At 43.0% G+C, this 22,609-nt stretch overlaps 1 protein-coding gene across 1 annotated transcript in view; it reads left to right on the forward strand.

Moving 5' to 3' along the window:
* Positions 1-22,609, forward strand: part of LOC126484440 (opioid-binding protein/cell adhesion molecule-like) — a 281,743-nt gene that overhangs the window by 213,140 nt on the left and 45,994 nt on the right. Inside the window, exons 4-6 of the mRNA XM_050107959.1 lie at positions 286-449; positions 1,248-1,259; positions 7,031-7,192. Of these exons, the coding sequence (XP_049963916.1) occupies positions 286-449; positions 1,248-1,259; positions 7,031-7,192 (338 nt within the window). The remainder of the gene's footprint in view (positions 1-285; positions 450-1,247; positions 1,260-7,030; positions 7,193-22,609) is intronic.

Here is a 22,609-nt window from a genome sequence, read left to right on the forward strand (position 1 = left end):
ACGAAATACGTAAACAAAGACAGTATGCATGTAACCTGTTGTTAAGCATGGCAGACGGATGTCTCATAACATTCATCGCAACAGTCTCACTGGCAGCCATGTGTTCTGCAAGTGATTTCGTACTTTCTTTTGTGGCTATGTTCGTAATATGAATGTAGTTGCAAGATGCTTGTGGTCTCATGAAGGATAGCGAAACGTTCCATACATGTTGGTTCTTTATCTCGTATGTGCAGCGCTATGTGGTACCACAGTCGGCAGTACTGTTTACTTTCTCGTAATGAACAGGTGACTTCCTGGGCGAGTTCCACTCGACACCGCGGCCTCTGCTGAGACAGCCCTCCGGTCCTCCGGAGCCGGAGTTCGACTCCGGGCTGGTGACAAACGTGACGGCGCAGCTGGGAGCCACGGCCTACCTGCACTGCCGCGTCAAGAACCTGGGTGAGCACGCGGTGAGTACCGCCACCGAAGGCCCCACAACGTGGTATCACACTAAACACAAGCATGAATATCCGCTTCTGAAAGAAGCACCGGTGCATCTCCGAAGCATGTCGTTTACTCGTGGACATCACAACAGTTTTCATGTGACTCTTTTATAAATAACATCTAAAGGGTCAACGGAAGCGTCCGATACCACCCGTCTGCTTTGACACATGACATAAGGGTGTTGTGGTGTATGATGTCATTACAGCGCGGAGCTTATGAGTTGGTTGTGTTTCTAGATGTCGTCTTGTTGTGCTTTTTGTGTATTTATTGTGTATTGAATGTGTTTTAATTTACGTAGGGATGTTTGGCTTTTGAATTTTTGAGGTGTTGTGGTTTTGGTTTTGTTTTTCGTAGTTGTAGGTGGTAGTTTTTTCGTATCAATAGTTATGGTTGACCTATATAGGTCAAGGGAAGTGTCTGATTCCTGAACATTTTGTAATTTTTTTTTTTTCATTTTGTGCTTTGGGATCGTGGTGTGTCTTTTTTTGTTGTTATATTTAGCTTGTCCCCTCCTTAAAACCCAAAATTTCCCGCAGCTGCCCCGTTAGTTTGATTGTAGTTCTGGAGGCAGATATTACTGTCTTATTTGTACGTATTTTTGTCTTTGTTACCGTGTGTATATAATGAGATCATAGGCACCGTATTGGAAACGCTTAGAACAGCAATTTCCGCCATATTGATGACGTCATTGGTAAAAGTGGTGGGTGGAATCGGAGACTTCGGTAATCCCGATCTAAATTCATCAATTTTCTCTTACCACGTAGATCTCTGCACAAGTTCGGAAAAGTGTGAACAGTATTTTATCGCATTTTCATGAAAATAACCGAAATGCGACGTCACTCTAACACGATTAACAATATACATGCGTGATAAATTGCGCCAATGTACTTGACATACGTAATACTACGACGCCTGTAAAATAGTAGTATGTATAGTTCTTTTAAGCGGGATACGAAAGATACGAGGAAGTAAAAGTATAAACTTCTTTCATGTTGCTGCCAAAACTGATGAGGTTGATAACCAACACATTTTATTTTAAGTGAACTGAACATATGAAAAACGAAAATCATCCATTTACTTTTAATAAGTCAACGGAGGGGCAATGTGGAGTACACTGGAAAAGAACTAAAAACGTGATATATAAAAACAAGTAAGTACTGGCCATGACGGTACAGTGTTTAGAACACTAAATTCCGGCGCTGGAAGTCCCGGTTTCAGTCCCCGATAGGGGCAGAGATTTTTCCTCGATACAGTTCCTCCGAAACGCGGCCACACCGCTGAGCTTGCCACCCCTTGCCCCCCCCCCCCACCTAGCAACGCAGTTAAAGAAGGTTGTACTGTACCTACCGTGAAGTCAACAGCCTGTTTCAAAGTAACTAGTAGTTACTACTCCCGATGTCAATGACCTGTACTCTGTGGTCATGGCTAAATTAAACATTTTAGCTCCTATAATCATTATACGACACTGTATCTCTACTGGGCATGCAAGGACTGTGTAACTTCCTGGCAGACAGAAACTGCATGTTGGACCGAGACTCGAACTCGGAACCTTTGGCTTTCGCGAGTAGGTGCTCCACCGATTAATAGTCCCAAGCACGACTACCCGTCCCGTCCTCACAGCTTTGCTTCCGTCAATACCACATCTCCAGCCTTCCAAACGTCACATAAATTCTCTGGCGAAACGTTCGATACTAACGTTCCTGGAAGAAATGATATTGCGGACACATGACTTAACCACAACCTGTGAGGACGGGTAGCTAACAGTGCTTGTGTACGTCAGACGAAAATAAAGAAACGATTTTATACTGTTCCTCGAGTTATGTAATATTTTGACCAAGCGCAGTTAGCACGAATGCGCTTAAAAAAATAAGAAATTTGGTAAAATTCTTGTCCGCGTAGTTCAAAGGTCCCGTGCAAAGTTTTAATCTCCTGGGACGTTTGACATCAGTGCACATTCCGCTGCAGAGTTGAAACTTGTGTGTATTTACGACAAATCACGAATGCATATTTAACGTACACCTGGATATCGCATCACGGCTTTCATAGTCGTTTTCCACAATCTCTGGTTGGGTTTGTTTAGAACGCAATCATCTCCATTTTTCCTGTCCTACCACCACGTTTGTTTCTCCACTACGTCTTTATCTTCTCCCCTCTTCATCACACACTCCTTCAATCCAAAGATCCATTTGTTTCTAGAACTTCCTGTAGGTCTGCTGTCTCTTACTGTCATTTCATGGGCTTCTATCGGTATCCTGCATACACCCATTCTTCTAACATGCCCGTAACATCTCAAACTTTTCTTTTCTATGGCCTCCTGCATGCATTTCTCTTTCACTGTATCTCTTGCCGACTCATTCCTCATTCTACCCATTCTACTCAATGCGGTTCTACCATAATGGTCAGAAAAATGCGAAACGATGGGGTTCTCGAAAACATGCCCCCTCAAACTGACACCAGGAATACGGGAAGCACAATGAAAAATTACGTATAAAGGACAGATTATACGTCAATCCCTCTTACCAACTCCACTGACGGGAAAAAATGCAACACTAAAAAATAATAAATGTAGAGTAAAGATATTTCCGGAATACGTTCGTCTAAGTAACATAGTTAAGTGAGTTACGTTACAGGACCACAAGTTAATGTACACGCGAGATAAGGCATTGCAAATGTCACATGCCGGTACATTAACAGCCATAGTGTTGACTGCAAGTATGCAAACGTGCATGCGTCGTGTTGTAAACGTGCCGGATATCACTTTGTGGGATGGAGTTCCATGCCTGTTGCATTTGGTCGGTTAGTACAGGGACGGTAAACGCTGTTTGTGGATGACGCTGGAGTTGTTGTCCGTTGATGTCCCATATGTGCTCCTTACAAGTCAGATCTGGTGATAGAGCAGGCAAAGGGAACATTCCGACACCCTGGAGAGCATTTCAGGTTGAAACAGCGAGCGTTATCCTGTTGGAAAAACCTCTGGAATGCCGTTCATGAATGGCAGCACAAGATCGAATCACCAGATTGACGTACAAATTTGTAGTCAGGAAGCGTGGAATAACAACGAGAGTGCTTTCCAGACGATAACTCCACGGGATAGGCCCAGTGTGCCTAGCACATAAACAGGTTGGTTGCTGACCCTCAACTGGCTTCCTAACGAAGCACGGTCATCACTGGCACCGAGGCAGAACCAGATTTCATCAGAAAACACAACAGATCCTCACTCTGCCCTTCAATGATCTCTCGTATGACACAACTCAAGTCACAAATGGTGGAGTGGAATGCACGCTACTGGGCGTGTGTCTCGGAGGGCTCGGAGCTGTTCTCGAGATAACCGGTTTGTAGCAGTTAGCTGTGTCACTGTGGTACCAGCTGCTACTCAGTTGCTGCGGCAGATGCAGTACGATGCGCCACAGCCATGCGCCAAACACGAAAGTCTTGCCTCTCGATAAAGCCACATGGCCGCTCGGAGCCCAGTGCTCTCGAGACCGTACATTCTCGTGGCCACCTGTGCCAGGAATCATCCACAGTGCCTACATTTCTATTGTGCAATATTGCAGAAGGAAAGCCTGTCTTCTCTTAGCCCAATTACGGAACCTCATTCAAACTCAATGAGGTGCTGATAAATGGCGTCTGTGTCGCCTTAAAGGAAATCTTGAGCGCCATCAACTCACCACGTCCAATCTCAAAGGTAATAAGTAACGGTCGCGACCGTTACAGCGTGTATTTATAGCATACCAGATTTTCATCCGCATAAGTGGTGCTACTAGCGCTACTCTCATGCGACTGGCGAGAAACTACAACAGACATCAACTTCCAGATGTAGAAACACGCCTACCAACTTTCGTTTGTGTCACACAATTCTTTCTTGGTGCTGCGATTTTTTTCCGTCTTTGTATGTTAATGGCCGGCCGCGGTGGTCTCGCGTTTCTAGGCGCGCAGTCCGGAACCGTGCGACTGCTACGGTCGCAGGTTCGAATCCTGCCTCGGACATGGATGTGTGTGATGTCCTTAGGTTAGTTAGGTTTAAGTAGTTCTAAGTTCTAGGGGACTAATGACCACAGCAGTTGAGTCCCATAGTGCTCAGAGCCATTTGAACCATTTTTTATTGTACCTGTAAACATACAAGCATATCAAGCCAGTACGATCTTTGCTTGTCCCTTTATTTTTTTATGTAAATGCGTCATATTTATGTTAGAGGTATATCTCATTTTGTTTATTTTCATAACAAAACCAAATGTTGCTTATGATTTTGCACTGTTATTCGGATGCCTCATTACGATCCCTGTGATTGAAACTGGTAGTTCAAAAAAAAAAGTGTGTCTTCAGGCATTACTTTATTCTGGTGATCGTAAAAAATGGTTCAAATGGCTCTGAGCACTATGGGACTCAACTGCTGAGGTCATTAGTCCCCTAGAACTTAGAACTAGTGAAACCTAACTAACCTAAGGACATCACAAACATCCATGCCCGAGGCAGGATTCGAACCTGCGACCGTAGCGGTCTTGTGGTTCCAGACTGCAGCGCCTTTAACCGCACGGCCACTTCGGCCGGCGGTGATCGTAAATTCATGAAATATTTATCAGCTATGAAGCACCTCTTAAACCTTTGTGTTCAAAATAGAAGCTGGATGTAAGGTACACTGTCCTCCATAAGTTTGGGAACACCACGCTGCGTATTACAACGGAGCAAAATGGAAGTGATCTATGTGAGTTATTGGTTAGAATACGGAATAGCAAGCTCAAATAACGGTTAATAATGACACATAAAGTATTGTAGACTTAATTATTGTACATATAAATACATACTGGAACATACTAGTATTACTCCGTTTTATGTAAACGACGTTGTCCCAGCAGTTCTACTAAACACGCCAAATGGCGCGAGTAGACCGAATGGCCATGTAGAGGTACGCTGTTTACATTTCTATTCACTTGTAGTTTCATTTGCATAGGGGTATAACACGCCCCGAAAGTAATTGAAAATGACCCCATAGTGCCAGATTCCTTATGAATCACGGGTAATGATAATCAGTTTCCACCAAGAAGGTAATAGTGTTCGACAAATAGTAAAGAAATTAAGGTTTTTAACATGGGTAAAAATCAACGACTGTTGTATAATACAAAATTTTGAAAAACACCTTCCTCAGTCTTGAACACAATTAATTTGTGACCTAGGTTTCGGTGTCACAAGGGACCGAAACGTAGGTCACAAATTAATTGTGTTCAAGACTGAGGGCGGTGTTTTTCAAAATTTGGTAGTAAAGAAATTGATGACTTCCATCAGCGGAGTTGTCAAAACGAAACACCGGCATCGAGAATCAGGCTCCTATGCGGATCGTCCTCGCTCAGGAGCACCCAGGAAAATATCAGAACGCCAGGAAAAGTATTTCGTAGTGACCAGTAAACGCAACAGATTAAAAACTGTCCCTGAATTGACTGCTGAACTGAACGCAACGAGGGATACACCGGTGAGTGAGTCAACAGTGAGACGACGCCTGGCAGCCAACAACCTCCGAGGTTATGTAGCAACATGGAAACCACTGTTGCGCCCTGTTAACATGAATAAAAGGCTTCAGTAGGCTGAGACACACCAAAATTGGATAGTGGGGGATTGGGAAACAGTCTTATTCACTGATGAATCCAAATTCGAAATATTTGGAAGTAGACGCCCTCAATTTGTACGCCGTTTACCCCATGAACGCTTGAATCCTCAGTGCGTAATTCCAACTGTAAAACATGGAGGGGGTTCTGTGATGTTATGGGGATTCTTGGGAGGGAATAAGGTCGGAGATTTGGTGAAAACAGATGGAACACTGAACCAAAATAATTATCATGCCATTCTCCAGCGACATGCTATGACTGATTGGGAAAAGGTTAGTCTTGCAGGAAGACAACGATCAGAAACACACGTCTCGCTTGTGTAAGAAGTATGTGAAGTCTGTAGAGGTTCGTAAAATATTGAGAAACGTGGAATGGCCGCCCCAATCCCCTGATTGTAACCCAATCGAGCTGCTGTGGGATGAATTGGACGGGAGGATCCGAAAACGGCAAATCATAAGTGGGTCACAATTGTGGGAGGTCCTGCAGCAAGAATGGAGATTAATTCCAACTGAAGCCTTGTCAAAACTGACGCAGCTAATGCCGAGAGTGTGTTTGGCAGTGATAAAAGCGAAGGGTGGCTACTTTGAGAAATCGAAAAATGAACTGTTGCATCTTCCTGTGTATTACTTGAGCTTAATAAACATTTGGAAAACAACAAAATGCATTTTATAATGTATTTCCTTCCATTGGCTATAATTACTAGGTATTTTCAAACTTATGAAGGGTAGTGTACCTAATAAGAAAACGACTCCAGTGTTCTGATTTGTATTTTAGCTTTAACTTAAAAGGGTCTAACTACTTTAGATACGTATCTGGGCTACCTGGGAATTGTGGTTTATTATTTCAATATTTCTCCTGAACACCGACAATAATACTATTTGCACCGTTGCCTAGTCTTTAGCCTTGGGATAGGAAGTAACGGTGCTAGACCCTGTCTGCGTGTGTTACAGGTCTCGTGGGTGAGGAGGCGCGACTGGCACATCCTGTCCTCGGGACTCTACACGTACACCAACGACGACCGCTTCCAGGTAACCAGCTTCAACAACCGAGAAGACTGGACGCTGCAGATACAATACGTCCAGAAGAGGGACAACGGCACTTACGAATGTCAGGTGCGTACTTTGCGATAAGAGAAATGAAGTCTTTCATTCAACTTCACATCCACCAAGAAAACAAATTTTTTAACCCAGTTCCGGAGCAGTTTTAGAACTGTTGCGTATTTAGCTCCTGCTCTGTAATATATGCGAAAGGAACACGCTAGAGATGTGTTAGGAAGACGCCCACTGTAACGAAAGCCAGCCGTTCAAGCGGTGGTGGATCTACGCACAAGCGACCACGAAGAATGCTGATATTTGAGACGCAATGTCCTACTGTGGTTGAAGTGCGACAGAACATATGGTTGCATCGTCACCAGGTCGGACCATGGCGAACTGGAACATGGATACAGTGCTTAAGACTCACATTCGGGCTAGTGGCATTCAAAAACACGTTCAGTTCCTCGTCCAGGTTGTCAAGTCCCAAGGAATGTCTACCGCCCGCTGCGAGATCCTCTGCCTCTACAGTGTCATGCGGATGTCATATGTACATCTGCATCTATATCATACTCCTATGGTGTGTGGCGGACGGTACTTTCGATACTACTGTCTGATACCTCCAATCCTGTTCCACTCGCTGACGGTGCGTGGGAAGAATGATTGTCGGTAAGCCTCTGTATTAGCTCTAATTTCTCGAATTTTTTGATCTTGGTCATTACGCGAGATGTATGCTGGGGGAAGTAATCTATTCTCTGACTCCTCCTGAAAAGTGCTGCCCCCGAAATTTCAATAGTAAATCTCTCCGTGATGCACAAAGCCTCTCTTGTAACGTCTGTCAGTGGAGTTTGTTTAGCATTTCCGTAACGCTCTCTCCCCAGCTAAACGATCCCGTGATGAAACGCGCCGCTCTTCGTTGGACCTTCTCTATCTCCTCTATCAGTCCTACCTGATAGGGATCCCAGACAGACGAACAATACTCAAGAATAGGGTGAACAAGCGCCTTATAAGCCACTTCTTTCATGTAGAAGTTACATTTCTTTCAGATTCTTCCGACGAATCTGAGTATGGTGTCTGCTTTTCCCACTATCTGTTTTATATGGTTATTCCACTTTACGTCGCTCTGGATAGTTACGCCTGGTGTAGCTGCACAGTGGTGGATTTCTTTTCCTATATATGCGCAATATGCTACATTTATTTACGTTCAGGATCAACTGCCAGAGTCTGCACCATTCATCAATTCTCTGCAGGTCGTTCTTCAAATTCTTACAATCTTCTGGCGTTGCTACTTTGGTACAAATAACTGCATCATTTACGAATAGCCCTAAACAGCATCCGAAGCTTTCTACTAGATCATTTATATATACTGTAAACAGAAACGGTCTTATCACACTTCCCTGTGGTACTCCGGATATTACCTTTACATCTGTCGATTTAGTACCGTTAAGAGCGATGGGTTGAGATCTATCTGCATAAAAGTCTTGAATCCAATTGCAGGACTGCTCTGATACTCCGTAAACTCGTACTTTTCTCATTAAACGGCAATGCGGGACGGTGTCAGATGCCTTACTGAAGTCAAGGAACACTGCATCAGCCTGAGCGCCGTTGTCCACTGTGCTGTGGATCTCATGGAGGAACAGAGCGAGCTGAGTGTTGCAGTAGCTCTGTTTGCTGAACCCATGTTGCCTTTTATAGAGGAGCTGTTCATTTTCCAAGAACGTCATAATTCTTGAGCATAAAACATGTTCCATAATTCTACAACAGATTCACGTCAACGATATAGGTCTATAATTGTGTAGATCTGTTTTACGGCCTTTCTTGAAAACAAGAATGACAATCGTTAGGGACCTTACGTTGCTCAAGCGATCTACGTTAAATTACTGCTAGAAGGGAGAAAGTTCTTTTGCATAATATTTTTAGAATCTTATAGGTATCTCACCTGGTCGTAAAGCCTTTCCACTACTAAGCGATTGTAGCTGCTTTTCATTTCCGCGATCGGTTATCTCAGTACTGCCATTTCGATGTTCGTACGACGATTCAAAGGAGAGAAGTATTACGATCTTCCGTGGTGAAACAACTTCGGAAGACCGAGTTCAGTATTTCAGCCTTCTCTCTGTTATCTTCCGTTTCGATGCCGGTGTGGTCGCTGAGAGAATGAATAGACAATTTTGCCCACTTAATGATTTTACATACGACCAAAATCGCTTAGGGTTTTCACTCAGGTCGGTTGACGTCTTTCTTTCAGAATCATTAAACCGTTCTCTCATTGCTCTGCTATCGCTCATTTTCGCTACGTTCAGCTTTTGTTTTACAGCTAGGTTTTTACTTCTCTTGAAGTGGTCTTTGTTTACATAGCACTTTTCTAACACGGCTATTAAACCATGGTCGATCTTTCCCATGCCTTAAAATCTTACTCGGAACATACTTGTCTAGGGCATATTAAACGACTCATTTGAATTTTTTCCATTTGCTCTCCGCATTTTCGTCCTCATCACCGAATATTTGATGCTGACTGCTGATATGTTCTGAAACTTGTATCCTGTCACCCTTGCTGAGCAAATATATCTTCCTACATTTTTTAACATTCATTGCAGTACCCGTCCTCATAGATGCTGTCACAGCCTTATGATCACTGATACCTTCCTCTGCATTAACTGATTCGATAAGTTCAGGTTTTTTTGTTGCCAGGAGGGCTAAGACGTTACCCTCACGAGTTGGTTCTCTAACTATCTTCTCAACGTAATTTTCGGACAAGACATTCAGAACAATGCCACACGATTCGCTGTCTCTGGCACCCGTTTTGATGGCATAACACTCCCAACCTATACCTGGAAGGTTGAAGTCATCCCCTATTGCAACGGTATGATCAAGAAAATTACTAATGATATTCTGCAGGTTCTGTCTGAAGCGCTCTACAACTACAGATCTTCGATATTCAATTTCCCCCAGATTAATTCACTTTCGGAGTCCGTGATAACGTCGCTAGATTTTATCGAGTTTTGTACAGCAATAAACACGCCGCTACCATTGGTGACTAACCTATCCTTACGATAACCACTCCAATCTGAACTTAGGATTTCGTTGTCACTGACGTCTGGTTTCATCCAGCTGTCAGTTCCCAATAATGTTGGTGCATTATAACCTTCAGTAAGCGATACTAATTCTGGAACCTTTTCTTGGATGCTCCTGCAGTTTACTAAAATCATATTAAACTTTTATGTCTCTGATCTGTGAGGACCAAGATTCTCTCTGTGGCTGATTTGACAGGCAATCGTCTTTGATCCCAAGTAGGAGGGGTGGGGTGGGGGGGGTTCTCTAACCTAAGAAAGGCCTATGTGCACCCCACATGTACTCCGCTACCCTAGTAGCCGCTTCCTCCGTGTAGTGCACGCCTGACCTATTAAGGAGAACCCTACGATTCTGCACCCGATAGCGGAGGTCGAGAAATTCTCACCAGAGCCGTCTGTACCTCTGGTTTCGACCTTCCACTCTGCTCCAAACTAGAAGACCGCGATCAATGCTGGTACGATGCTACAAATCGACAGCTTAAGCCTGCACCCCGCGTGCGTTGCTGGTTGCCTTCGCCAAATCGCCAGCCGCCGAAAGGACCCAAGGTTGACCTCAGAACGAAGCGGCAGGCGCCAATCGTGCCGACATGTGTCACTACATGCAGTCGGTTGCACCCAGTGCACTCGATAGCCGCCGGCAGGGCCTCCTCCACGTATGAGACCTCGGGCAAACATACCAAACGCACACTGGAATTCTTTCCCGCCTTGCCTGCGGTCTCCTTGAGGGGCTGCATCACCCGCCTAACATTGGAGCTCCCAATGACAAGCACACCCACCATCTGTACTTGTCCAGACTGGGTAGGAAAATCGACATCTGGCCCAACAGAAGAGGCATCCCGCCCTGGCTCATAATTATTATGAACACTGTTTCTAAGATGCAGGGAGCCAGCCGCACGGCCTGCTTCCTCTTTCGCCTTCCGCCCAGTGAGTAGCGAACCCACTTGCGCATTCAAGTTAATCAGACTGAGTCTCAACATCAATTAACTGTTGGAAAGCACTAAAAAAGCGAGAAATCATATAGACTGAAATTAATAGTAGTTATTCAGATGGTTTTTGACGGTGATCGAAGGTTAGAGCGGGAATAGGTTAGTTCTTCTCTGATAAACGATGGTGTTTGGGACGATCGGGCACTCGATACCATGGCCCTGTTTACATGTAAATGAAGCATAGTTTCTGTAGTTGTATAGTAAATTTATATCTATTTCAATACATAGTAAAACTTGTAATAATGCGTAACACACACATATCGCTTGCCGTTGCAGGCAGTAAGTTCAGCAAAACGTTTTCAGCACTACAGGAGGTACAGATCTCATGACAATTGTTACACATAGACCATGGAATCACTTACCTTCTTTGGTATTAAGGGAAAATGACATACAAGTCAATAAACACACTGATGCTATGACTCCTGCGACAGTGACATTTCAGGGGTAATTTTCTATGGAAAACTTATTTTGATGTATTTTGATAGTTATTCCAAAGATGAACACATTTTTGTAAAAATTTTAGTAACTCTGTGAGATTTCCGGTGCTGCAAATTGTTGTCAAACGATTGATTTATTTTCTTCTTCCAAAAATTTGTTCTTGTAACGCGACCTTAGTAATTAGAAACTTAATGTCCCGTGCTGGCTGTTGACACAATAATGGTATCTCGTGATACCTCCTGGGTTACACCTCATCTCATCCCTTGAAGAAAGCTGGCGAGGGTGTTCTAGGCGCTACAGTCTGGAACCGCGCGACCGCTACCGTCGCAGGTTCGAATCCTGCCTCGGGCATGGATGTGTGTGATGTCCGTAGGTTAGTTAGGTTTAAGTAGTTCCTAGTTCTAGGGGACTGATGATGTCAGAAGTTAAGTCTCCTAGTGCTCAGAGCCATTTGAACCAACCTTGAAAAAAACGTTGTCACAATTATGGGATAAAACTGTGCTGAATTCGGGTGTGTGCCCTAAATGTTTACTGATTCTTATACATATGAAGAGGAGGTGACAACTGCATTTAATCTTGAAATGGAAACCATACGAAACATTGAAAAGAAACTCGTCAATAGAACAATTTACGTCAGGGATTTAAATTCCGCGAATGTGGAAGACACCTCGATTCACTGCAATATGAATGAGAAAACAAGAAGGTATCACACAAATGGCGCGCCACAATTGGCAACTGACTACTGATACGTGTTCTAGTATTTTCTACACCGACCAGCTGGCTGCAGACCTCACTGACCGAGGGATGGAATATAGCGTCACAATAAAGTACAGACTGTGGTCTTGCTGTATTTCTTCTATTATCGTTCCCAGAACTATTTTTATTTTGAGATTCCGTACTTCCATGTTTATACGCTCTTTGCTGTTTTCTTTAGTTAATTCCAGGTATGTTCTGGTGTAACATTTGAGAAGTCACCCACACAGATGTGCTACTGAATTAAACAAAAGTAAGAAATAAAAATAAAAAATCTAACTGGCTGATACGTATTTCAGATCCACTTCCATCACTACTGTAACAACTGAAAATCACAGTGTGAGGATGCTCGCTGCTGCCGCCTAGAAAAGCATCCTTGTCCTGTCGCTGTGCTGTGGTTTATTCCAGTCATTCTGACAACCATCGTTCTTTGAATGTGCTCCAGTCTGTTGCTGAAACTGGTTAAAAGTAACACTGAAATGTTTTTATGAGCCTCGATACGTTGCAGATTTTACGTGACTCTAATCATCTGAACTTTTCTTTCTATGAATTTTATCTGCCTGAAATACGTGACAGCGTTCACAGAACTCGCAGTAATATAAAGCGCATTCGGAATCATTGTTTTGGACAAATAATTGTTGGTACTTATCGTGCTGCTATAAAACTGAATGGGCGTTGTTCCAAGAAGTATATGTTCCATTGCATATTTAAGTTTATGAACTGATTTGATGGTGCTGTATATACCACTGAAATGATCATGCGCGCCCTAAATGTTAATACAGGGTGTTTCAAAAATGACCGGTATATTTGAAACGGCAATAAAAACTAAACGAGCAGCGATAGAAATACACCGTTTGTTGCAATATGCTTGGGACAACAGTACATTTTCAGGCAGACAAACTTTCGAAATTACAGTAGTTACAATTTTCAACAACAGATGGCGCTGCGGTCTGGGAAACTCTATAGTACGATATTTTCCACATATCCACCATGCGTAGCAATAATATGGCGTAGTCTCCGAATGAAATTACCCGAAACCTTTGACAACGTGTCTGGCGGAATGGCTTCACATGCAGATGAGATGTACTGCTTCAGCTGTTCGATTGTTTCTGGATTCTGGCGGTACACCTGGTCTTTCAAGTGTCCCCACAGAAAGAAGTCACAGGGGTTCATGTCTGGCGAATAGGGAGACCAATACACGCCGCCTCCTGTATGTTTCGGATAGCCCAAAGCAATCACACGATCATCGAAATATTCATTCAGGAAATTAAAGACGTCGGCCGTTCGATGTGGCCGGGCACCATCTTGCATAAACCACGAGGTGTTGCAGTGTCGTCTAAGGCAGTTTGTACCGCCACAAATTCACGAAGAATGTCCAGATAGCGTGATGCAGTAATCGTTTCGGATCTGAAAAATGGGCCAATGATTCCTTTGGAAGAAATGGCGGCCCAGACCAGTACTTTTTGAGGATGCAGGGACGATGGGACTGCAACATGGGGCTTTTCGGTTCCCCATATGCGCCAGTTCTGTTTATTGACGAAGCCGTCCAGGTAAAAATAAGCTTCGTCAGTAAACCAAATGCTGCCCACATGCATATCGCCGTCATCAATCCTGTGCACGATATCGTTAGCGAATGTCTCTCGTGCAGCAATGGTAGTGGCGATGAGGGGTTGCCATGTTTGAATTTTGTATGGATAGAGGTGTAAACTCTGGCGCATGAGACGATACGTGGACGTTGGCGTCATTTGGACCGCAGCTGCAACACGGCGAACGGAAACCCGAGGCCGCTGTTGGATCACCTGCTGCACTAGCTGCGCGTTGCCCTCTGTGGTTGCCGTACGCGGTCGCCCTACCTTTCCAGCACGTTCATCCGTCACGTTCCCAGTCCGTTGAAATTTTTCAAACAGATCCTTTATTGTATCGCTTTTCGGTCCCTTGGTTACATTAAACCTCCGTTGAAAACTTCGTCTTGTTGCAACAACACTGTGTTCTAGGCGGTGGAATTCCAACACCAGAAAAATCCTCTGTTCTAAGGAATAAACCATGTTGTCTACAGCACACTTTCACGTTGTGAACAGCACACGCTTACAGCAGAAAGACGACGTACAGAATGGCGCACCCACAGACTGCGTTGTCTTCTATATCTTTCACATCACTTGCAGCGCCATCTGTTGTTGAAAATTGTAACTACTGTAATTTCGAAAGTTTGTCCGCCTGAAAATGTACTGTTGTCCCAAGCATATTGCAACAAACGGTGTATTTCTATCGCTGCTCGTTTAGTTTTTATTGCCGTTTCAAATATACCGGTCATTTTTGAAACACCCTGTATCTTCTACGGGTAAATCTGGAGGTATCTCTGATGAGTGAAAGATTTGATAATCTTTGATCAGTTAAATGGCTTGGAGTGCGTTAAAGCTACAGAATAAAAAATTCTTTGTATAATCGCCATTCTAACGTATAGTGATGTTATCGATTATGAAAACAATGGAAAGGGAGCACAGGCATCACGAATTGTCTGAATAATAACATTCGGGAGGCCCGGTAGCCAGTGGATGGATAAAAATATCCTTATATTTACATGGAGCTAGTATTTGTACAGATACCATTGGTGATCCTGTAGCTCTAGAAGAATGAAATTATAATGAATTATAGACCTTTAGCTGCTTACAGGCGTTGATAAATATCAATGGGGAAAGTAGCAAAATGTTGGCCCCGACCGGGACTCGAACCCCGGACATTCTGCTTACATGGCAGACGCTCTGTGCGACTGAGCCATCGAGAGTACTAGTTACCAACGCCTGTTAACAGTTAAAGATCTAGATTGCATCATAATTTCATCCTTATATTTTGTTTCCTTAACTGCCTAGTGTCGGCTGTAAAGCAGTTTTCAAATGTGACGTAGTTACGTTAGATTCCAATTAATTGACATGTCATACAACGGTAGAAACGAATGCAGTTGGTCGGACTGTACAATTACAGACAGGCTATAAAGCATATTATGCTATACACACTGAGACTTTAAAAGCCATGGGATTCCTCCCAGTATCGCTTTGGAATTGCTTTGTTCGGCGTCGTGCAGTAACTCGGCGTGGCATCGACTCAACAAGTCGTTGGAAGTCTCCTGGAGAAATATCGAGCCATGCTCCTTCTATATCCGACCATAATAGGTCGTTTTCATATGTTAAAAATTTGGTTCGGACTGTTGTTATTCTGATTGATTATAACATTTAAATAGCAGTAATGACTACAAAATACTGGATGATTTTAATCTGTCCGATGGTAGCCAGTGTGACAGAATGTTGTCATTCAGTTCGGAATAAATTATCCGTCCAGCTGTTACAGACCAGAACGACTCGTGATTTCGATCTCTGCCAAGAGAAATTTTAGGTGGAAGGAGGGAGGGTAGCTGCCGTGCTGCTGAGGGCAGGCAGGCAGGCGGGCAGAAGTGACACCGCTGTTCCATTAGACGTTGCAGGACGACAACAAAGGGCCACTCTCTAAGTTGCCTGGTCGCAGAACTGCAGCACTAAGTCATTACAGTAATGGAAGCAGCTCCGGACCGACGACGCCGAACGTCTTCCGATACTTCCTCGTAGTTGGCGAAAAGCAACTTATCTTCCTCTTCAACTGTGTCCTCGATATGGAGTAAATATCGTGACAAATCCCTCTCGATGAAGTTCCAGGTACACTCCATCAGTTTAATGTGGCTGCTGTAGTCGTCAGTCTGAAGGCTGATTTGATGGAGCTCTCCACTCTAGTCTACCCTGCGAAAGCAACTTCATTCCTGCATAAATACTGCGACCTACAGCCGCCGGAACCTGCAAAGCCACGGTCTCGCCTTACAGATTTAACCCCCCACAATTTCCTCCATTACCAAATCGACTATTCTTTAACGCCTTAAGATGTGTTCTATTTACGATCTCTTCTTTTAGCAAAGTGCTGCCATAAATTTCTTTCTTTCCCCGTTCCATTCAGGACCCCTTGAGAGGTCAGGAGGGCACTAAACAAACGAAGTAGCTTCTCGGGTACAGAGTACGTGTGGAGTGAACGTGAAAGATTTTTTAGCCTTGGCGGTAGTTTGAGGCGCTCTGATGAACACTCGCCAGTCGATACCCGGCAATGGAAGTCAGACAGCATTCAGAGTAAAGACGCTTCGACTGTCAAAATTTTATCAGTAAACTGTCAGAGTATTCGTAATAAAGTTCCCGAATTTATTGCTCACCAGGAAAGATCTCCAGCTCTAATTATTCTTGGGACCGAGATCTGGCTGAAACTGTAAGCGAAAAGCTCTGAGATATTTAGCGAGTCTTGGAAAGTATTTTGGAAAGACAAGTTACAGACCGTAGATAGGGAGTGGTCATTGCAGTTCACAAAATATTGTCCCTTTTGAGGTCGAAGTTGAGTGTGACAGTGAAGTTATGTTGTCACGTATAACAGGTGTAGGTGAAACCAAGTTAACTGCTCGATGTTTCTTACCGGCGACCCGATTCCTCTGTGACAGTTTGAGTCATTCAAGGAAAGTCTACGGTCAGAGGCGTATAAATACACAGATCATGCAATACTAGTTGGGGACGACTTTAACTTACCGAGTAGAGACTGGGATGTTTAGGGATTCATTGCAGAGGGTAATATTTCTTAAGACATTTTCAAATGGTTCGCATGGCTCTGAGCACTATGGGACTCAACTGCTGTAGTCATAAATCCCCTAGAACTTCGAACTACTTAAACCTAACTAACCTAAGGACATCACACACGTCCATGCCCGAGGCAGGATTCGAACCTGCGACCGTAGCGGTCGCGCGGTTCCAGACTGTAGCGCCTAGAACTGCACTGCCACTCAGGCCGGCAAATGATAGGAATGTTGACATTTGATACCCTCCGCAGAATTTTTGTGACAAATAATATAAATCGCTTATGGAGTTTCTCATGTATAGATGTAAGTAGTTATTATTTTTGTATTCTCTACCTGTACTCTTTTGTATAAAAACTTCTGAGCTCATCAGTCCCCTAGACTTAGAACTACTTAAACCTAACGAACCTAAGAACATCACACAAATCCATGCCCAAGGGAGGATTCGAACCTGCGACTGTAGCAGCAGCGTGATTCCGGACTGAAGCGCCTGGAACCGCTCGGCCACAACGGCCGGCTATACTCTTTTGCGGACAATCCTGTATGCAATCAAGTATGATAAATTAGTGTGAAAAATATCTCTACAAATCGATAAAAAGGTTGCTTACCAGGCTGTTCTAACTTCTGAGCAGTTAACTGAAGTGCCGCCCCACAGTTTGAATTGTTTTTTCACTCCTTATGAAGTAGTTATACCCGGAACGAACTATTGTTGGACGACTATTTAAAAATAGGACAGACGCGTCAGTGCCGTACGACTTGCGGAAGTCAATAAAATTCGGAAGACATCTTATTGTACACTCACATGTGTTTCGTTTCGTCTTAACTTTTCTCTTTCAATTGTTATAGGTAGTTTTCATTCTGCCACACCGTTTCATCGCGAGTGAGAACATCACGAGCTATTCATACCCTTAAATAGCAATCGATATTTGTGACATTCTTTTGGGACTTGTCAGAACGATGCTGATTTAGGGGATATTTATTCATTGAGTAAATAACCATTTCAGACATTAGGAACAATCTCAAATTTATGTCACACGGTACTGTACTATGCTGTAAAGGCACTGTGCAATGTGGTGTGATGAGGTCCTGTGTAGCGTGAGAGCGTGTCGCAGTGTGCGTAAAAACTCTTGATATCTTGGCCGTGTACCTGAACAACTAAAGGCTCGAAATGGGACACGATGAAAGTGCCAAAAAGGATATTTTCGTCGTCTTTCTAGAAACCGTGAATGCTCCGTGAGATGTGTTGTAAGCACCAGAGAAGCATCGTTGTACTTCAGAATACCTTTTAACCAAACGCGCCGATTCCACGTGTGACCGATTCATCTGACTTTTGAAGTTCACAAATCACGTGTAACCGAACTTTTTAATATTTATGTAATACGGAAAGAATTTCCTTTTAACTTTGAAAATACCTCTCAGAGGTATTGTACTTGGTACAGAGTACGATTTTTGGCTATTGGAAAACAATATTTCGACGACTAGACGCTACGTAGAACACGCCGCTGCATTACGCTTTTACAGTGGCGCGTGGCGCGCTAGCCGCCTGCTGTCTCGCATAGTTACGAAAAACCATCAAACACGTCACCCTCTCTCTTTTCAGAAAGACTGCCGCTTTTTGTCAGTCAGTGGAACGCTGACATTTATTCTGCATTTAAAAACTCTTACTATTCTAGCGGCTTTCAAAATATTTAACTCTTTGACCATATGTAACCTAATGGAATACAGGGTTGTTATAATTGAAGCTCCAGTTTCAAGAGGCTGTAAAAAACCGGCACTGCTCGATCGTAACGTAATGGGGTCGGTTACAAGTGACAGATGTGGTGTGACCTGCACTTTAAACCAACCGTACTGTGCTATGTCCATGAGCTCACAAGTTTCGCATTCAGCAGTTGTGGTATTGTCAGTTAGGTAAGCCCATCCGTCACGGCAAGGTCGTAACGCAATGGATGGGAAAAATCGGTTTTTAATTGTCCTGAGGCGAAAACCAGCATAAAAAGCAACTGTGACATCGTATTTTAAGTGTACTGAAGTCAAAACCGCATAAAAAGCAACACTGACAACGAGTTTTAAAAGTCTTGAGACTGGCACAAAGCATGTTAACGTACTGTCCGTTACTGTCACAACAGATCTGAATGTTTCAGGGGTCACGTTGAGAATGCATTGCTGAATATATGCCTTTAGTTCAACTACGTTTGTAATCAGAGCACTTAACGCAGAGTCTTTTAGATAATCCAACAGCTAAAAGTCACGCGTATTAAGATCAGGTGATTTGGACGGCCAGATTGTAGGGAAATGACTGCTTATAATTTTAACATTTCCAAAATTCCTCTGCAGGAGCTGCTTCACTGGCTGTGAAATGTACAGGAGAAAGCCATCTTGCATTAAAATGATCCTCTCCATATATCCGTGCTGTTGAAGGGATGTGATGACGTTGGAGCACAAAAGATTGTGATAGTGTTCAGCAATGATGGTACAGACATCAGAACCGACAGGAGCCATCTCTTAGAAAAATATGGTCCTACGATACAAGATGGTGGCAACCCGGAGAACAGTTCCCTTTGGAGAATGACGCAGGGCCAGTTGATGTGCGACAGAGTTTTCCATTGCCCATAGTCTGCAATTCTGTGTATTAACACGTCGTTAGAGATGGAAATGGGCTTCGTCTGTCCACAGAATGTTCCATGGTGATTAATTATTCACTTAGGTGCAAGCAAGAAATTCTAGAGCAAATGTTTCCCTTATTGGCAGGTCAGCATGAAGCAACAACTGAACGTGTATAAGTTTGTATTGATAACAATGCAAGATGCTTCGTAGAATTCTATGCGTCGTTCTCACAGATATGTCCAGACACTGGGCGATTCCCTGTGCATTGCATGTTTGCACACCACCACTCGAAACCTGCTGCAATCCTGTACCACATCTACAGACGTCGGAAAAGTTGTTTTTCTCCCCCTGTTTTTTTAGAATTTCGTTATCATTCTCTCTAGACCCTTGGAAAACATCGGATCAACGCCTGTTTTTGTATCCTTGAGTGTTCTCAAGTTCTGTTGAGCTACAGGTCCACAGTAACGGTTCTTGCAGATGTGCTTTACTAACAGCGCGTGATCCTGCATTGAGACAGTCACGCTGAGCGTCTCAGACGCAAACAGGAACAGCTACGTACGCTGTGTCATTTATTTCGCGTATTCTGTCACTTCCAGTGTTAAAATCATTGTTACGTTTATTTTGTTTCCATAACGTTTCCCCCTGCTTCGATAATATTCCATTGAAATTAGACGTCATTCTGAGCAGTGTCTCGTTTTTTGCGGCGTTTTTAAGCTGGAACGTTAATTATAATCACTTCGTATAGTGTCAATTTTTAGGCAGTTAATTTTATCATGGACCTCTCTCCAAACCTCGATAAGGACAACAGGGCACGATTTGCAATAATTTCGGCACATAAAAGAAGATTTCACTGAATGATCACTTCGCTGCATGCCTTGTACTTTCACGCTAATCACAGCACCGAATGGATTGTAGACTGGTAAAATCTTACCGTATGACAGTCCCTCCGTGAAAGATAGTTATCTACGAAGTTTTCGGTCGCCAGCTCTGAAGAAGCAATTTGGTTTGAACATTCCAAAAGCTACTTTACTGTCACTAAAATGCAGTTATTTTGCTGTAATTATTTTCAAACACTGAATCAAGATGGATACAACTGTGAGTTTACGATGTAGCTCAATAGTTACAATCTTTAAGATTTGTAGTTGCAAAAGGAGTCGACATCGAAGTCATAAGAGACAGAGCACAATGTCGGAGTGTGTCATGGATGGGGAAGGAAATAGGCTGACTTTTTCACAGGAACGGTTTCGGAATTTGCCTGGAGCGAGTTTGGGAAATCATTGAAAACCTGTATCTGGATGGCCTGACGCGTGTTTGAACCGCCGTCCTTCCAAATTCGAGGCCAGTGTGCTAACGACTGCGCCACCTTGCTACATGCAGTTACACATTAATGAATATTAAATAACCAGCAAAAATATGAAATTAACCTTTAAGTCTAATATGAATTATTGAGTTAACGATGCAACCAGTAAACTTCAGAGAAATACAAATAGATTTAAACGTACCTTTTCCAGCAACAACAGCATTAGTTGGAATTACCACAATCTTCGACTGTCATGATACTTCAAAAATTACGATTTTGATGGTTTAGATTTATATAAAATTATTTGAACAAGGAGTTACAGGGAAACACTACTATGTTTATGACTTCTGCGAAAAAATTTAAAGCAGAATTTTAGCTACCAGTTTACTGCACAAACTCACATGAAGTGTGGATTGTAATATTCATTTAATAAAAGTTCTTGCCTCATTTGTCGTATATATTGTGGTGCTGTAGTTAAAGTTTGTAGAATGATAACTGGCTAAGCTCTTCACATCTGCTAAGAGATGGAGACTGATGTGGCATAGTCTTGCTTTCCAAAACCCGCAATTTCCGGAGGTGACTTTGCGACACGAATGCCACAACCACACCAATTTCCAGTCGAATTTATATAGCTGCAGCACACACGAAACATTAACGTCGCCGGACAAGACACAGCGACTTCAGCACACCACGCTACCCTACCTGTGACAGTCACCTTTTCTTTCTGTCCTCGTCACTAGGCGCCAAGATCTTCCACACAACTCGAGCTGAAACCCCATAGAGTATACCCAACATATTTATGAGATTTCTCAACAGTTTAAGATATTTCCAGATGTCTTCTAAATATTACAGTCGTTACGACTACAGTAAGCAATCGCTCTTAATTTGTTCAATCAATAAGTATTCATTCATTTTCTTTTAATAGGCAGTAAGAGAGATTTAATATAATTCGTAAAATCGGTACCTCAGGTATCGATTTTTATGGTTGCAGTTTAAGCAAAAAGTTTTAGTAAATTTTTCGTCAAATTTAAACTGTTACATCACAACCTCCATTAGTTTTAGTAGTGTGTAAATTCCTTTGCTTTTAGTAAATTTTTAGTCAAACTTAAACTGTTACACCACAACCTCCATTAGTTTTAGTAGTGTGTAAATTCCTTTGCTTGTGAGGCGAGAGACGCAGAATATGCCGAGCATGTTTGATCGCGGTGGTAAACATGTTACAATCCGTTATCCGTTCGCTTTCCTGCAAACAATGAACAATAGTGCATTTAACTTCATTCCAGTTATTTTTGACATGAATCCTTGATGCTCAGAGCTTTGTAATGGTATGTAAATGAAATATTAGGAACGTGAAGAAGAGTATTGACCTAAAAATTCATCGGAAGCTGTGTGTTACAACCCAATGGACAACTGTTGCAATAGTACTTATCTGCACATCGTGTAGCAAAATGAAATAAAAAATAGTGTCATGTAACTTTCATGTTCAAACCGTATGCTCTTTCCATTCTTGGAAGTATTCGTTGTCTTCCCTTGACCAACAAAGTGGGTGGTAAAGAGATGACGATCTATCTGCTTTGGTCGATTTCTTGAAATGAAATACTGGAATTTTATTTCTCGTTGCGTCAATGATGTCAATACTGTGTTGATAGTTATTACTCAGAAGTAAGTGAGGTGATGCGTACACACTCAGTGATTCTTTGGGCACGGAGCATCTCATTT

This window comes from Schistocerca serialis, chromosome 6 (assembly GCF_023864345.2).
Source record: "Schistocerca serialis cubense isolate TAMUIC-IGC-003099 chromosome 6, iqSchSeri2.2, whole genome shotgun sequence".
In the NCBI taxonomy this organism is placed as follows: Eukaryota; Metazoa; Arthropoda; class Insecta; order Orthoptera; family Acrididae; genus Schistocerca; species Schistocerca serialis.